This window comes from Seriola aureovittata, chromosome 2, assembly GCF_021018895.1.
Source record: "Seriola aureovittata isolate HTS-2021-v1 ecotype China chromosome 2, ASM2101889v1, whole genome shotgun sequence".
NCBI classification, from domain to species: Eukaryota; Metazoa; Chordata; class Actinopteri; order Carangiformes; family Carangidae; genus Seriola; species Seriola aureovittata.
In genome coordinates, this window is record NC_079365.1 from 4,909,568 (window position 1) to 4,922,451 (window position 12,884).

Here is a 12,884-nt window from a genome sequence, read left to right on the forward strand (position 1 = left end):
GCGTTTCCTACCAAGGATCAAAAGGCCAGCACCGTTGCAAAAGTACTTTGGGAGAAGTATTTTGTACACTATGGTCTACCTGCACGGATACACTCTGATCAGGGCAGAGACTTTGAGAGTCGACTGATCAAGGAGCTTTTGTCCATGCTGGGAGTTCGAAAGTCAAGAACATCCCCCTACCATCCACAAGGCGATGCGCAACCAGAAAGATTCAATAGAACTCTCCTGGCGATGCTCGGCACCATGGACACTGTAAAAAAACAATGCTGGAGCCAGCATATCGCCTACCTTGTACACGCGTATAATTGTACAAAAAATGATGCCACAGGCTATTCACCATATTGTCTCATGTTTGGAAGAGAAGCAAGGTTGCCCATCGACATCTGCTTTGGAATCTCACCAAATGGTGAAAGTGAATCCTCCTACCAGCAATACGTTGCCAGGATGAGGAAAGAGTTGCAGAGAGCATACCAACTGGCATCTGACGCCGCTACAAAAAGTCACCTGAAAAACAAAGCACACTATGACTATCGTGTGAGGGATTTGCCCTTGGAAACAGGAGATAGGGTCCTCATTCGGAATGTTGGGATAAAAGGCAAACATAAACTACAGGACCGATGGAAATCAACACCCTATGTTGTTGTGGAGAAGTTGCATAATCTACCAGTGTACAGGGTCAAACCAGAGCGGGACCCGGGTATAGTCAAAACCTTGCATCGCGACCACCTATTGCCCATTGGTTACATGGTCAGGATGACTGACCCTCCAAATGATACAAGATCCGTTCAGAGACCCGTTACCAGATCACAACATACTCGACAGAGTCTACACACAACTAAGCCTACTGACCTAATTGAAGAAAGTGACACAGCATCATCAGACGCAGAGTTTGAGACTGTCCGTAATCCTCAGGATTTGGATGTGGATGAGGTCAGGAGACAACTGGCATTGCTAAATCAAAACTCAGGAGAGAATGAAAGCAGTGAGAGCTCTGAAGAGGAAGAAAGTTTTGAAACGGGGAAAATCAACAAGTTACAGACACTGAGAGTGAGGGATCCTCCAGAGGAGCTACCCCTCCTATCATGGACTCTGACGCCCAAGAGACAAATAATGAAGTTGTGGACGAACAGGATTTAGAAGGGGGAGCAAGCTCGCCCTCTTCAAACAGAGCCAGAAGTGAAAACTCTTTTAACAGTTCGAGGAGGGAGAGTGACAATTCTTCCACCCTCCGAAAATCTCGAAGAGAACCAAAACCTGTCATGAAATTGACATATGACAAACCTGGTTACCAAGTCAGTGAGCCAGTTACCATTATGCATCATGGTATGGTCATTCAACTCAAGCTAAACCCTACAGACCAGGACAACAATGAAACAAGAAAAAAATACAAAGCATCCACCAGGCTCTCAGAAAATGAGAAAAAGAGTCGCACATCCAAGTTAAAGAAAGACAAAAGGTGTGATGAGGACATACACACATTTAGAAAGGGGAGGGTGTAGCCCTGTCTAAAATCATTTATAGTACATAAATAGTTGTATAAAAGGGCCACATGTTCATAATACTAAAACTGGTTAAAAAAGTCTATGTATTGGATAAAATGTATAAATATCATATGTACAGTTAAAAAAGTTAAGCTATTTACAGTTTAAAAGGTAAAATGCATATAAAAAGGTCTGTTAGTCAAAATAAAAGGAAAGTTTGTTTGATATGAGAGTAAACAAGTGTAATCAGCCGTGCAACCTAACCTATCACCCATTTTATGTCAGTCATGTCATTTCTGTATTGTCATTGGATCTAAGCAAACTAGCAGCCAATCCAAGCCCTTCTTTTGGTTAGGAGCGGGATCAAGTAGTGCTGAGTAGAGTTGGGAACACTAGATGAGAGACAGAGGTATTGGTGTCCGGAGAACGTGGAGAAAGGCTTCGCGTGTGGAGAGCATTTAAGTTTTATCATCCGGGTCGACTAATCGTGGTCCTGATAATAACTTGTGTGTTATTTACTAAAGGTAAATAAGAGTGTGCCTTGCTTTCCGTGCTGTAACTAACTGTTGTAGTGTAAAAAGACATGATGTGTAACGCTATTTAGCGGCCTGCTGGTTAGCCTAGCCTATCATGTTAATGTGCCTTGATACCGTACTGTTTAGCGTAGCATTGTACTGCACAGGTTAACATTAATTCGCCTAGAAGTATTGTTTGGTATCGTGGCTCAACTGAGTAAATATGTTATTTACTAAAGGAGATGGATGCTGTGGAGAGAGAGAGGTTGGAGCGGTTTTCCCGGTCTTCCCAGTGGACGGTCCCTGCTGTTTTCTTCATGTGATTCTTCGTGTCTGTCTACTAACTGCTCAAACAAAGACTGCCATTGCCCCCTGTGACTGCCATCACCCCGTTTCCCCTGCTATCCCTCACTAACAACTCCTGTTGGATTCGTGAGTAATAACTGAACTGGTATGCACGTGCTTTTTTCTTTTGTTTCTGCTCATTTCTGAGTGAAGTGGCCATATAAGTTTTCGGTCTCACCGCACCCCAGCTTCAAGAAACAGGCCTGCAACAGGGTTAACTCTCATATTTGCTGGTGTATGGTTAAAGAGTGACTGTGTGTGTGTGTGTGTGGGGCCTACAGGTATGTTAATTGTGATTCTGTTAATTATAATTCATGCAACCTTTATTGAACGGGTATTTAAAATGTGAATAATTTCCTGTTATAAGGTATTTGAAAGGTTACCAAAAATTCATTTAATCTTATTTCTGTTATAAATAAATACCTGTTAGGGAATTTTGTATTTAAAGCAACAGTTGTGTGGTGTCCTTATTAATTTGGCAGAACAGAATTCTTATACATATTAGTTCAATAACGAACTCAGGCCCTGTCCCTTTGTACTCCACAATTCCTGATAAATTTGCATAGATACATGGGACTAGGGTTACATATAGAATACCATTTCACCTTTAATCAGATGTTTCCTGTGTTGACAGAAATTGGGAAATTGCTATTGGATTGTTGTTGAAGTTTTTGAAAATGAAAGAGACCAACTGATTTCAGTATACAGCCATGAAACCTAATGTAACCTTCCTTTTGTAACAATGTTTTCAGAAGTGAGATAGCTATTTTTAATTGAATGAAGTTTACCACCTTTTTCACGAGTTTGACATTATTATTGTTTACCCCCCCTTGCTGCGTTCTAGCTCAACTGGGTCATTGTTTCCCAGCTGACCTGCTGGACACCATGTCTGTATCTTATGACTTGTCAGTTTGCACATCAGAATAATTACATACAGTAAATAATCAAGCTCCATAACGTCCCACTGTCTGTTGGAGGCCTCACGTTTCTACAATGTGATCAACTCTTAAGACTCGTGGTTTCAAGGCTGTCAGCTGGGAACACATCGGAACAAATGGAAACAATTTCTTCACTGTCAGCCGATGGGCACATTACACAGCTACTAGCTTACTGTCACCAGTGAGCACATGTCTAGCTACAGTGTTGACTTTATTTGTTTTACTGTACACCCTGATGAGAATATCCTTGTTTTACAGCAGGAGTGTTCTGGCCTTTAATCTGGATCCTGGTCTTTTCTGTGATGAGTTCTCATGGTCTGTGTCTCTTCTGGGTGCTCTGGTTTCCTACAGATGCAGCTCAGCCTGGTTTGAGACAGAAATTATGAGCGTCTAGTGCACATCCAGTGCTGGCTGAAGTGGCCCTCTGGAGCAAATGAATACATAATTAAAGTAATGAATACTTGTATTATTGGTGCTGCTGTTAGTCTGGTAGTTCTTAATGTGCGAAAGCCCGCCATCCTGATGACATCATTGTCTGAGCAGTTTTTATAGGGTCTATAGAAAAGCCATTCACAGTAAGGTCTGTGGATTATCCCGAGTAACCAGAACAACATTTCATAACCCATTACCCATAATGCCATTACACTGTCTATTTCATTTAGGGGAGGCAGTAGTGTCAGCGACAGGTATCTCATGAGCTCCTGCCTGGTTTAGAAACCACTAGGTGGAGTTTGGGTGAAGAGGACCTTGAAGATTTGGAGGAATCCTCAGTTATTATATAGTTCAGTATCCAAACTCTGCACCATGGAAACAATTATTTTCTTGTTTCATCACATTGCATCAGATGTCTTGCACTTTACGGTTGTTTAACCATGTGACAAGTTAATTGTTGAATCTAGTTAGCGAAAATTAATGTGGCTGTAATGGAGCTTGATTTATTGTGCTGTGCAGCATTTACAGTCATGCTGCTCTCTAAGGACGGGAGACGAAGCAGCAGCCAAACCGTGCAGCTGATTCAATAAGGCTGAAATGCCCCTCAAACAGTTCAGTTTAACCAGTTAGTCACAGTTTCACTCTGAGAAGCTCAACGTAACTGATGTTTGTGTGAATGTAAAAGTTGGATTGGGTTATATTAGTAGCATTATTTGTAAAATATGTGCATTTTTAACAGGGGGGTGGTGGCAGGGTTGATCTGCTTTGGTCTGGACTGAAACCTCTCAGCAACTGAACTGCAGTGAAATTTTACTCTTGTATTCATGCCACCGTGAGGCTGACATTTTCAGTTTGAGTGAAATACCTTGACAACTATCAGATCGACTGCCAAGGACTGGCATCTGTCCTGCAGATGTACTGCGCCAGTGAAGGAGAGCTCATAAGGACAGTTCAGAGGTGGGATTTATATGAGATCACTAAGCTGATGATAAAATAGTGCACCATTGGGAATTATCTGTATTTACATATAAATTTGTCTTGAAATATGGTCAGATCTTCATCTCAGTTACATGGAAGTAAATCTATCACAAACTCAAACAAAGAAAATCCACCTGTTGGAGCGGCTCAGTCAGAGCCGAGACCTTAATCCAGTAGAGATGCTATGACTTCAGAGAGCCGCTCACACCAGGTTTGAGGTTATTGGAGGTTCAACCAGCTATAAAATCCAAGGGTTCACTTACTTTTTCCACCAGCTCTGTGAATGTTTAATGGCTGTGTTCAATAAAGACACGAAATATTAAATCAAGCACATTGTGTTTGTGACTTAGATGAAGATCAGATCACATTTTGTGACCAATTAATGTAAAAAAAACAGGTTACACCAAAGGGTTCACGTAGATTTTCTTGACACTGTACTTTGGCCACCTTCACCTGAGAAAAGCTGTTACTATATAAACAGAAGTGGAGATGGTGTTGAAGTGTTAATACTGAGGTAAATGCAATCAGACACATTTTTACATCATGTACGTTCAAGTTCCAATTCAAGTTTGGTGAACACAAACCACAACACTATTCCTTATAATAACCACATATTGTGTTCAATAATAATAACTCAATATCTTCAGATTTGTATCTAATAGTCAGCTGTTTGCTACAGGATATAGAAGCCTATATTTAATGCACAGCTCTTTTCTTACTACAGTCGTCCGTGTGACTCCTGTAAATCTGCACTATGGTTATGGCTTCGTTTTAGAGGCAGAGAATTTTCTCTGCAGAACTGACAGCCGCCTGTAGCATGACCTCAGTAAATCCACCAGAATACGTAATCATCCTCCGTTAACGCCGTTATCTCTTCTTAGTATTCACACAATCCTTCTTTTAATGCATATGCAATGAGGAGAAAGACACACAAATGACATTCAAACTGCAGCTCCAGTCTCCTGCGTCTGCTTGATAAATACAACACGTGTGTTTGGGGCAAAATGTCACATCAGTTTTTCCGGCACAAAAACCTCAGTAAATCTGTCCCGAAGTCTAGTTTTTTTTTTTTTATTATTGAGCCACTGGCCCCTAAAATGTGTGAGTATGATATATTCAAGCTCCTGCGTCTGAACCTGTGTAGGAGTAAGGAAGACGAATAAATGCATGAAGTTCAGCTCTGAGCATCTTAAATTCCAATACAATTAAATCCATCTGTACTGCACCAGCCCTCATTAACTTGAACCTTATATTAGGGAAAGTAACTCCTGCTCTGAGTAACTAAGTGGCTGATACACAAAACACTGCTGATCTTTGTGATGTCTTGACTGTTGTGATATTTTTCATGGCTGCTTTGATGTTGTTTTATCCAGCAGAAGAAGAAAAAAAAAACAGCCATCTTTGTTCCACCACTTTTGTCCAGACTGAAATATTTCTACAACTGTTGGTTGCATTGTCATAAAGGTTTTTTACAGAGGTTCATGGTCACCAGACGATTTATGTTTTTGGAGATGATCCCCTGACTTTTACTCTAGCACCACCTTGGGGATGGCATTTATATTTATAGTTTTGTGTAAAAGGTCTCAACAACCACTGGATGTGTTGCCATACAATTTGGTACATGCATTCATGTCCCCCTCAGGGTTAACTGTATTAACACCTGACTACTCATCTACTGCCATTATCAGCTCTACATTTGTCCACTACGCTGCTTTGTGACCAAAGTACCTGCATATGTAATGACAGTCACTGCAGCCTAAAGCTGTATGCTAACATTATTAGGGATGGGTATTGTTAAGAATTTAACAGTACTACTACTACTTCTGTTATCATAACATTTCTTCGTCCGTGTGTGACAGACTTTCACTAGATGTTTCCAGAGAGAGAGAGAGAGAGAGAGTTCATAGACGAATGTCTTAATCAGAAATGGAGGTGGTGAGATAGAATGCGCAAGATAACTTTTATGTTGCAATGATAAACAGGAAATCTATTTTCTTAATTTCTCAAGGACTTGATATTTCTCAAGAGCTTATCGATACTCTGGTCTTTAAAGATGTGGTACTGTTTAGTACCGGGTTTCAGTACGCAGCCCTAAACCTTATTGAACACAGTCAAACCCTGGGTTTGTCCCAGTTCTGAGCATTTAAGTGTTCGTTCACACACTGCTGGGTAGTAAGCAAGTGTGTCAACACACAGTGCACTTAATCTGCACTTGATGCACTTTTCCTAGCACTACTTCAAAGTAGTATTCAGAGCTCAGTGTATCCCAGAATTCACTGCAGTCCACTCTGCAGCAGCAGTGCTGTTGTTGGCAGTAGTCTTAGGAAGTTTATGACATGCTGGATTCAGGATGAAAATGTGTTCATGTCCATTCACTACAAATATGACAGAGCGTCCACTCGTACCAATCTGTCTGTGTAAGGAGACTGATAATATAGATATTGCTTATCTTTAGTCTCTTACTTTGGTTTAAGATGCTTTTCAGAAATTCTCTTGTGGCAACTGTCAACAACAGTAAAGACATTACAGTTTAAAGACCTGCCTGACACTGTCATTAACATAAATACTAGATAAAGACTGAGAAACAGGTTCCATACTTTAAAATCTTATCAGACACAAACCATCACTGTCTCTTTCATGAACAGCAGACCTTCGTACCTCAAAGTAACTGCTTTATTGATTGTATTCCTGCTCTCAGCCTCTGAAAGTCCTGCTTGTAACGTGACAAAACGTCGAAAAGTGACAAAAATAGTAATGGAACAAATGAAAGAAAAGCTTGAGAGAAGCTGAAACTCCAGCTCTCCTTTCTCACCTCTGCACAGCAGGTCGCTCTCTGTGTGAAGTAAGTGTGAATGTTGGATCATCTCTTTCATAAAATCACAGAAATGGTCAGACACAGATGACACCCCACCCCCCCACCCCCCAACAGTGGAAAGTGGAAAGGTGTGGGCATGAGGGGGTTTCCAGAGCTATTCAACTGTCCAACAAGAACCTCTGAGAGATTGTTTTACTTTTACAGGGAAAGGTAGTCATGTTTTCTTCTGGTGTCCGAGGCTCAAACACAATGTTGAAACAGGTCTTTGAATTTATCTTTTTTTTTTGGCATTTCTGCTTTATTAGATAGTGTCAGTAGAGACAGGAAAGGCAGGGGACAGAGGGGGGGGGTGAGCGAGCTGCAACAAAGTACCTGGGATGGATTCGAACCCGGGTCACTATGCCGATATGTGGTACGCTTTCTACCAGGTGAGCTGCCCGAGCACCCCTGAAAATAGTTTATCTTAAAGGTTGATAGTGCTGTTTATCAAAAAAGAAAAATGTTGGAGTATAATGTGTTGACTGATTGCTTAATAGTGTAAACTACCAGGCTGTCTATGAAGAACAAAAAATGACATAAGTAAATGAATAAATAAATGTAGAAATACAGAAATAGCATTTGTCAGTACCTAAATCTATTTATTTTTGCATTTATTTATGTATTAAATGCAGAAATTATTTATTTATTTATACATATTTCATTTTTCGTCCTTCACAGCTGTCAGGGAGCAAAGTAACAGAGGCCTGGAAATGATCCATTTTTAAAATTCAGCACAAAGTGACCATTACAGACCTTCCTGTGACAGGAAGTGGAATTGCTGATTCACTGTGACTGTTTGATTATCTTCATCTTATCTCTTTAATTACGATATCAAACCAGTAAATGTTGCGTGTATAGATGAAACAGCTGTCCTCCATGGAGCTAAACATTACTCTTACCTGTAATGAAATGCAGTAAATGATGTGAGTATTCATGGACAGCATTCACTCAATTCACCCTTTCACCCTGTTCCTGCCAGTGGATGTACTTAAAGAGCACTGAGTATTAGATGTGTGTGGAGCTTCAGTGTAGACATGAGTTTCTCTACCCTGAATGTATCCTTCCGTTTCACTGGGTTTATGTGCATCTTGCATTTCTTACTTTAACAAGGACAACAATAGCGTCACTGCATCACTGGGTGCTGACATATTTGGATTTAAAATGGTACTTTTCAGCCTCCTCTGTGCTTTGGAACAAAATCACATTAGATACTGAAAACACAGATAACTCCATCTGCCTTTTAAAGAGCAGCCTGTCTGCACTGCTGTGACTGCTGCGGTTAAGTTTATTACAGCTTTTCTAGGCGGATTTTGCCAATTAAAGGGGATTTTCTCTGATAAACACCCCGGGGCGGGGCTTTCTACAGTCACTTCATCTCTCTATAAATCCATAAAGCTTTTCTAATATTCATCCATGTGAATGATGGAGCTGGAGGCAGAGTAATGTTGAAGTGGGTCTGTAACAGCTTTTTCCAGTTAAATCTCCTTGTGAGGAGATGGAAGGTGAACATGCCAGAAAACAAACCAGCTCCAGCAGACATCATTTATTGGGACTAATGCAAAATTGATATATTTATTTATATTTGTAAACACAGCATATGAATGCCTTTGTGTTCCTTTGCTCATGCATATTGCAATTTTCTGTTGTGCAGCTGCTTAAAGGCAAAGTGACAAAATGAATCCAGCTCAGTCAACTGTTTAAGATGTTTATTATTGATTTCATCTTTTGACCAGAAAACACTGGTTTTGATTTGACTGGTAAACCACGTTATGAATAGCACATTGAAGAAACCTGGAAAGAAACTGGCACAGCCCAGCTAATGTTCCTGGAAGCCCAAGATATTTTTTAAATAAAACACATATTTTAATCTGTCACTCTATATCAGTGGCTCTGGGGACCCCGAGGGGTCTTTGAGGAGGTTCCTGAGTGTCCCCAGCAAAATGGGAATAAAACATGTAAAAGGAAAAATGTTATCATATGGGGGTTTGTGGCCTAATTTGTCAGTTTAGGGTCAGTTTAGCCACTGCTCTATAGTCCTATACACTCCTCAGTTGTTAAACTAATATTAAATGTAAATGAACACTGATATATCATTCGCATTATAACATTTTTGTTTATGTTGGCAAACAATTGCCTCGTTCCACATGCAGTTGCCAGGAAACAATATCAGCATTTATGTCATGTTGTGTTTTTAGCCACTTGATCAACTTGATATTAATACCTAATATTCTCGACGTTTAGCTTGGTTGTAATTTACAACTCCTGAGGGAAACATCCAGCTCATAGCTAAACCTACCTGAAGGTCACCAGCGAGCTGCGAACTTAGCCTCTCTATTGTTTAGTCTTGAGCAGGTAATGGAGAGTGGGTTTATTGAAGCTGCCTGCTGCTGGAAACGGTGGATTTTGCAGAGTTGAGTGGAAATCTCCTGCTGTTTTTGGTCACTGCAACTGACCCCTTTCACATTTCACATAATCATTTTATTCTTTGTGATTCTAAAAATATTGACTAGTGCAGCTTTAAACACTTCAAGCGAGGCAGCATAGGGCCCTAAAAAGTCAAAACCAGGATGTAATCTTGGCTTAAATATATAGGCTCAGCTTTTTGAAACATTCGACATGTGCATATTTACCCCAACACATTAAGAAGACTTTGGCATTCTCTTTGACTGACATGTTTGTGGTGCATCCTGGTTGCTATTTTAAGAAAACTGTAGGAAATCATGCACACGGCTCACATGAAGAGATTAAAGTCGGAGGTGGAAAGATGTTATAGTAAACACGCTGCACAAATTTCTGCTGAGAGAGGGGCGAGCGTTGGCTCTACAGTCTTTGACCGGTCTGGTGTGTCCTTCGTGGTCCACTGTCTGCCAGTCGACACAGAGCCACACATAGCGTCAGGCACAGAGTTAAAACTGAGAGGCTCGGGGCTCCGACCACTGCAGAGGAGGGCCGGCCTGATGAAGTGAAAGAAGTAAATAAGGCATTTGTGCCATGAGGAGGCCAAGCTGAACCGGCTGACCCAGGATTTTATTAAGGCTGTATGGAGATGGCAGGAGATGGGCTGTGATTAAGACCTCCAGGGGAGAAGTATCTGAGAATGTATTTGCTCACACTCAGAACTTACAGCAGGGGATCTTGGCTATCTGCAGAGTACACAGGGTCTCTTCTCCTGTTTGCTAACTTTAATGTTATGCACTCTGCTAACAATCATCAATGTATTATTTTCAGATGATATAAGACGATTATTTTGTATTAAATGCCAGAAAATGGTGAAAAATGCCCATTGCAGTTTCCCAGTGATCTAATGTCTTTCTTTGTCAAACCAAATCATTTACAAGCAAAGCTTCTCATTTGAGATGCTGGATTTAGCAAATGTTTGTCATTTCTGTTGATAGATGAATCGATTAACTGACTACCCTAATCGTTTAAAAATCGCTTTTTTTAATGTAAAAATAAAAAATGTCAGAAAGAGACCTCCACAGGAAAACAGCATACAAACACAATAGATTTGGTTAATGTGGGGGTTTGTTACAACATGTCAGACTGCTGGTGTTTTTGCCCCATCCAACTTTCTGAGATGTCAGATCTCAGCATAGAACACAACACTACTATAACCAATCTAAATAATGGGCAAAACTAACCCAGAATATCATTTTAAGTGGGTCAGTGCTTCAGGTTTTATTACAGACAAATAGTCCTTCCTGTTTAAGTCTTCTTTTCCTTCTCCCTACAGATTGAATCAGCAGTACAGGCGATCCATCAGGGCCGACGGGAGCTGTTAGAGGAAGCCTGCCACTCCTACACCCGCAAACGCAGAGTCCTCATCCCTGAGGACCTGAAGCACGTCATCGTGGACGACCAGCACGGCCTGCTGTACTGCTACGTGCCCAAAGTGGCCTGCACCAACTGGAAGCGGGTGCTCATGGTTCTGACAGGCGCTGCCGGGTCCCTCAGAGATCCACTGGCTATCCCCGCCAATGAGGCCCACATCCCAGGAAACCTCCGTACCTTGTCGGAGTACTCCACCACCCAGATTAACCAGCGCCTGCGCTCCTACCTGAAGTTCGTCTTCGTACGTGAGCCCTTCGAGCGGCTGGTGTCCGCGTATCGCAACAAATTCACACGGAGCTACAACACAGCTTTTCATAAACGATACGGCACAAAGATAGTGCGGCGGCACAGGCCGGACCCACAGCCGGAGGCTCTGGAGAGAGGAAATGACGTCTCCTTCGAGGAGTTTGTGTATTACCTCGTGGACCCGGCCACCCAGCGAGAGGAGCCCTTCAATGAGCACTGGGAGCGGGTGCACTCACTGTGCCACCCCTGCCTCATCCACTACGACGTGGTGGGGAAATACGAGACGCTGGAGCAGGACTCCCGCTATGTGCTGCAGCTGGCCGGCGTGGAGGACCAGGTCAGCTTCCCTGCCTCGTCCAAGAGCACCAGGACTACAGGAGACATGGCAGCCCAGTTCTTCCAAAACATCAGCCCGTTTTACCAGAAGAAACTCTACAACCTCTATCGTATGGACTTCCTGCTCTTCAACTATTCCATACCAGCCTACCTCAAGTTTAGATGAGGCTGGGACGTCTCTCATCCACGGACTCCAATTGAACTTATGGAGCCTGGAAAAGTACAGTTTGTTTTTGAGATGCTTCCTTCTCTGTAGGCCTTATTACAGACACTGCAAATACTGTTTTAAAAGAAAGAAGCACCATCAAAGCAATGAAAATATCCTGATGAGAGCTTATTTTTACGGATAAAACATCAAGCTGAAGAACCTCTGTGCACACAGGCGAAACAAATAGGAGAGGACCTTCCATCACAAGATGAACGCTTCTGCCTAATGAGGGCAAATTTATATTTTACTGTAAAGAGTGAATGTGTGAAATGCCATTCAAATTTGGTTTCATTTAATTTCACTTCGTCTGCTGTTTCAAATGTGTAATTTGCACAAAGGTGATCTCTACAAGGTGCAGTACCATGATGAAAGTATTAAAATCACATTTGGACAGTGAATGTCTCCCAATATATGTGCCTTTAATAGTGGGCCTTAATTTGACCCCAGCAGACAACGACGACTTTTGTAACTGTGACTGTTTTGTTTTTGTTTTTTTTGTACTGTAGGAAGAGATTTTTGTGTAACTGTGATACTGTCTTTATTTATTGTTATTTCTGACTCTACCAAGTCATACAAACCAAAATAGATATATAGTTGTCTCACAATTTTCAAATAAATGCATTTCAGCAAGAATTTGTTTATTGCTTTGAATATTAGTTATTGATGTTTAGATGTTTTGAAGTAACCTATCCTAATCCTTGACATACTCCTGTACAGATA

General features: G+C 41.4%; 1 protein-coding gene across 1 annotated transcript in view; it reads left to right on the forward strand.

The window, feature by feature from the left end:
- The window catches only part of LOC130182165 (carbohydrate sulfotransferase 11-like), a 32,675-nt gene extending 19,878 nt beyond the window's left edge, over positions 1 to 12,797 (forward strand). The window contains exon 3 of the mRNA XM_056396834.1: positions 11,277 to 12,797. Within this exon, the coding sequence (XP_056252809.1) occupies positions 11,277 to 12,122 (846 nt within the window). The 3' untranslated portion in view covers positions 12,123 to 12,797. The remainder of the gene's footprint in view (positions 1 to 11,276) is intronic.
- The last annotated feature ends 87 nt before the right edge of the window (positions 12,798 to 12,884 follow it).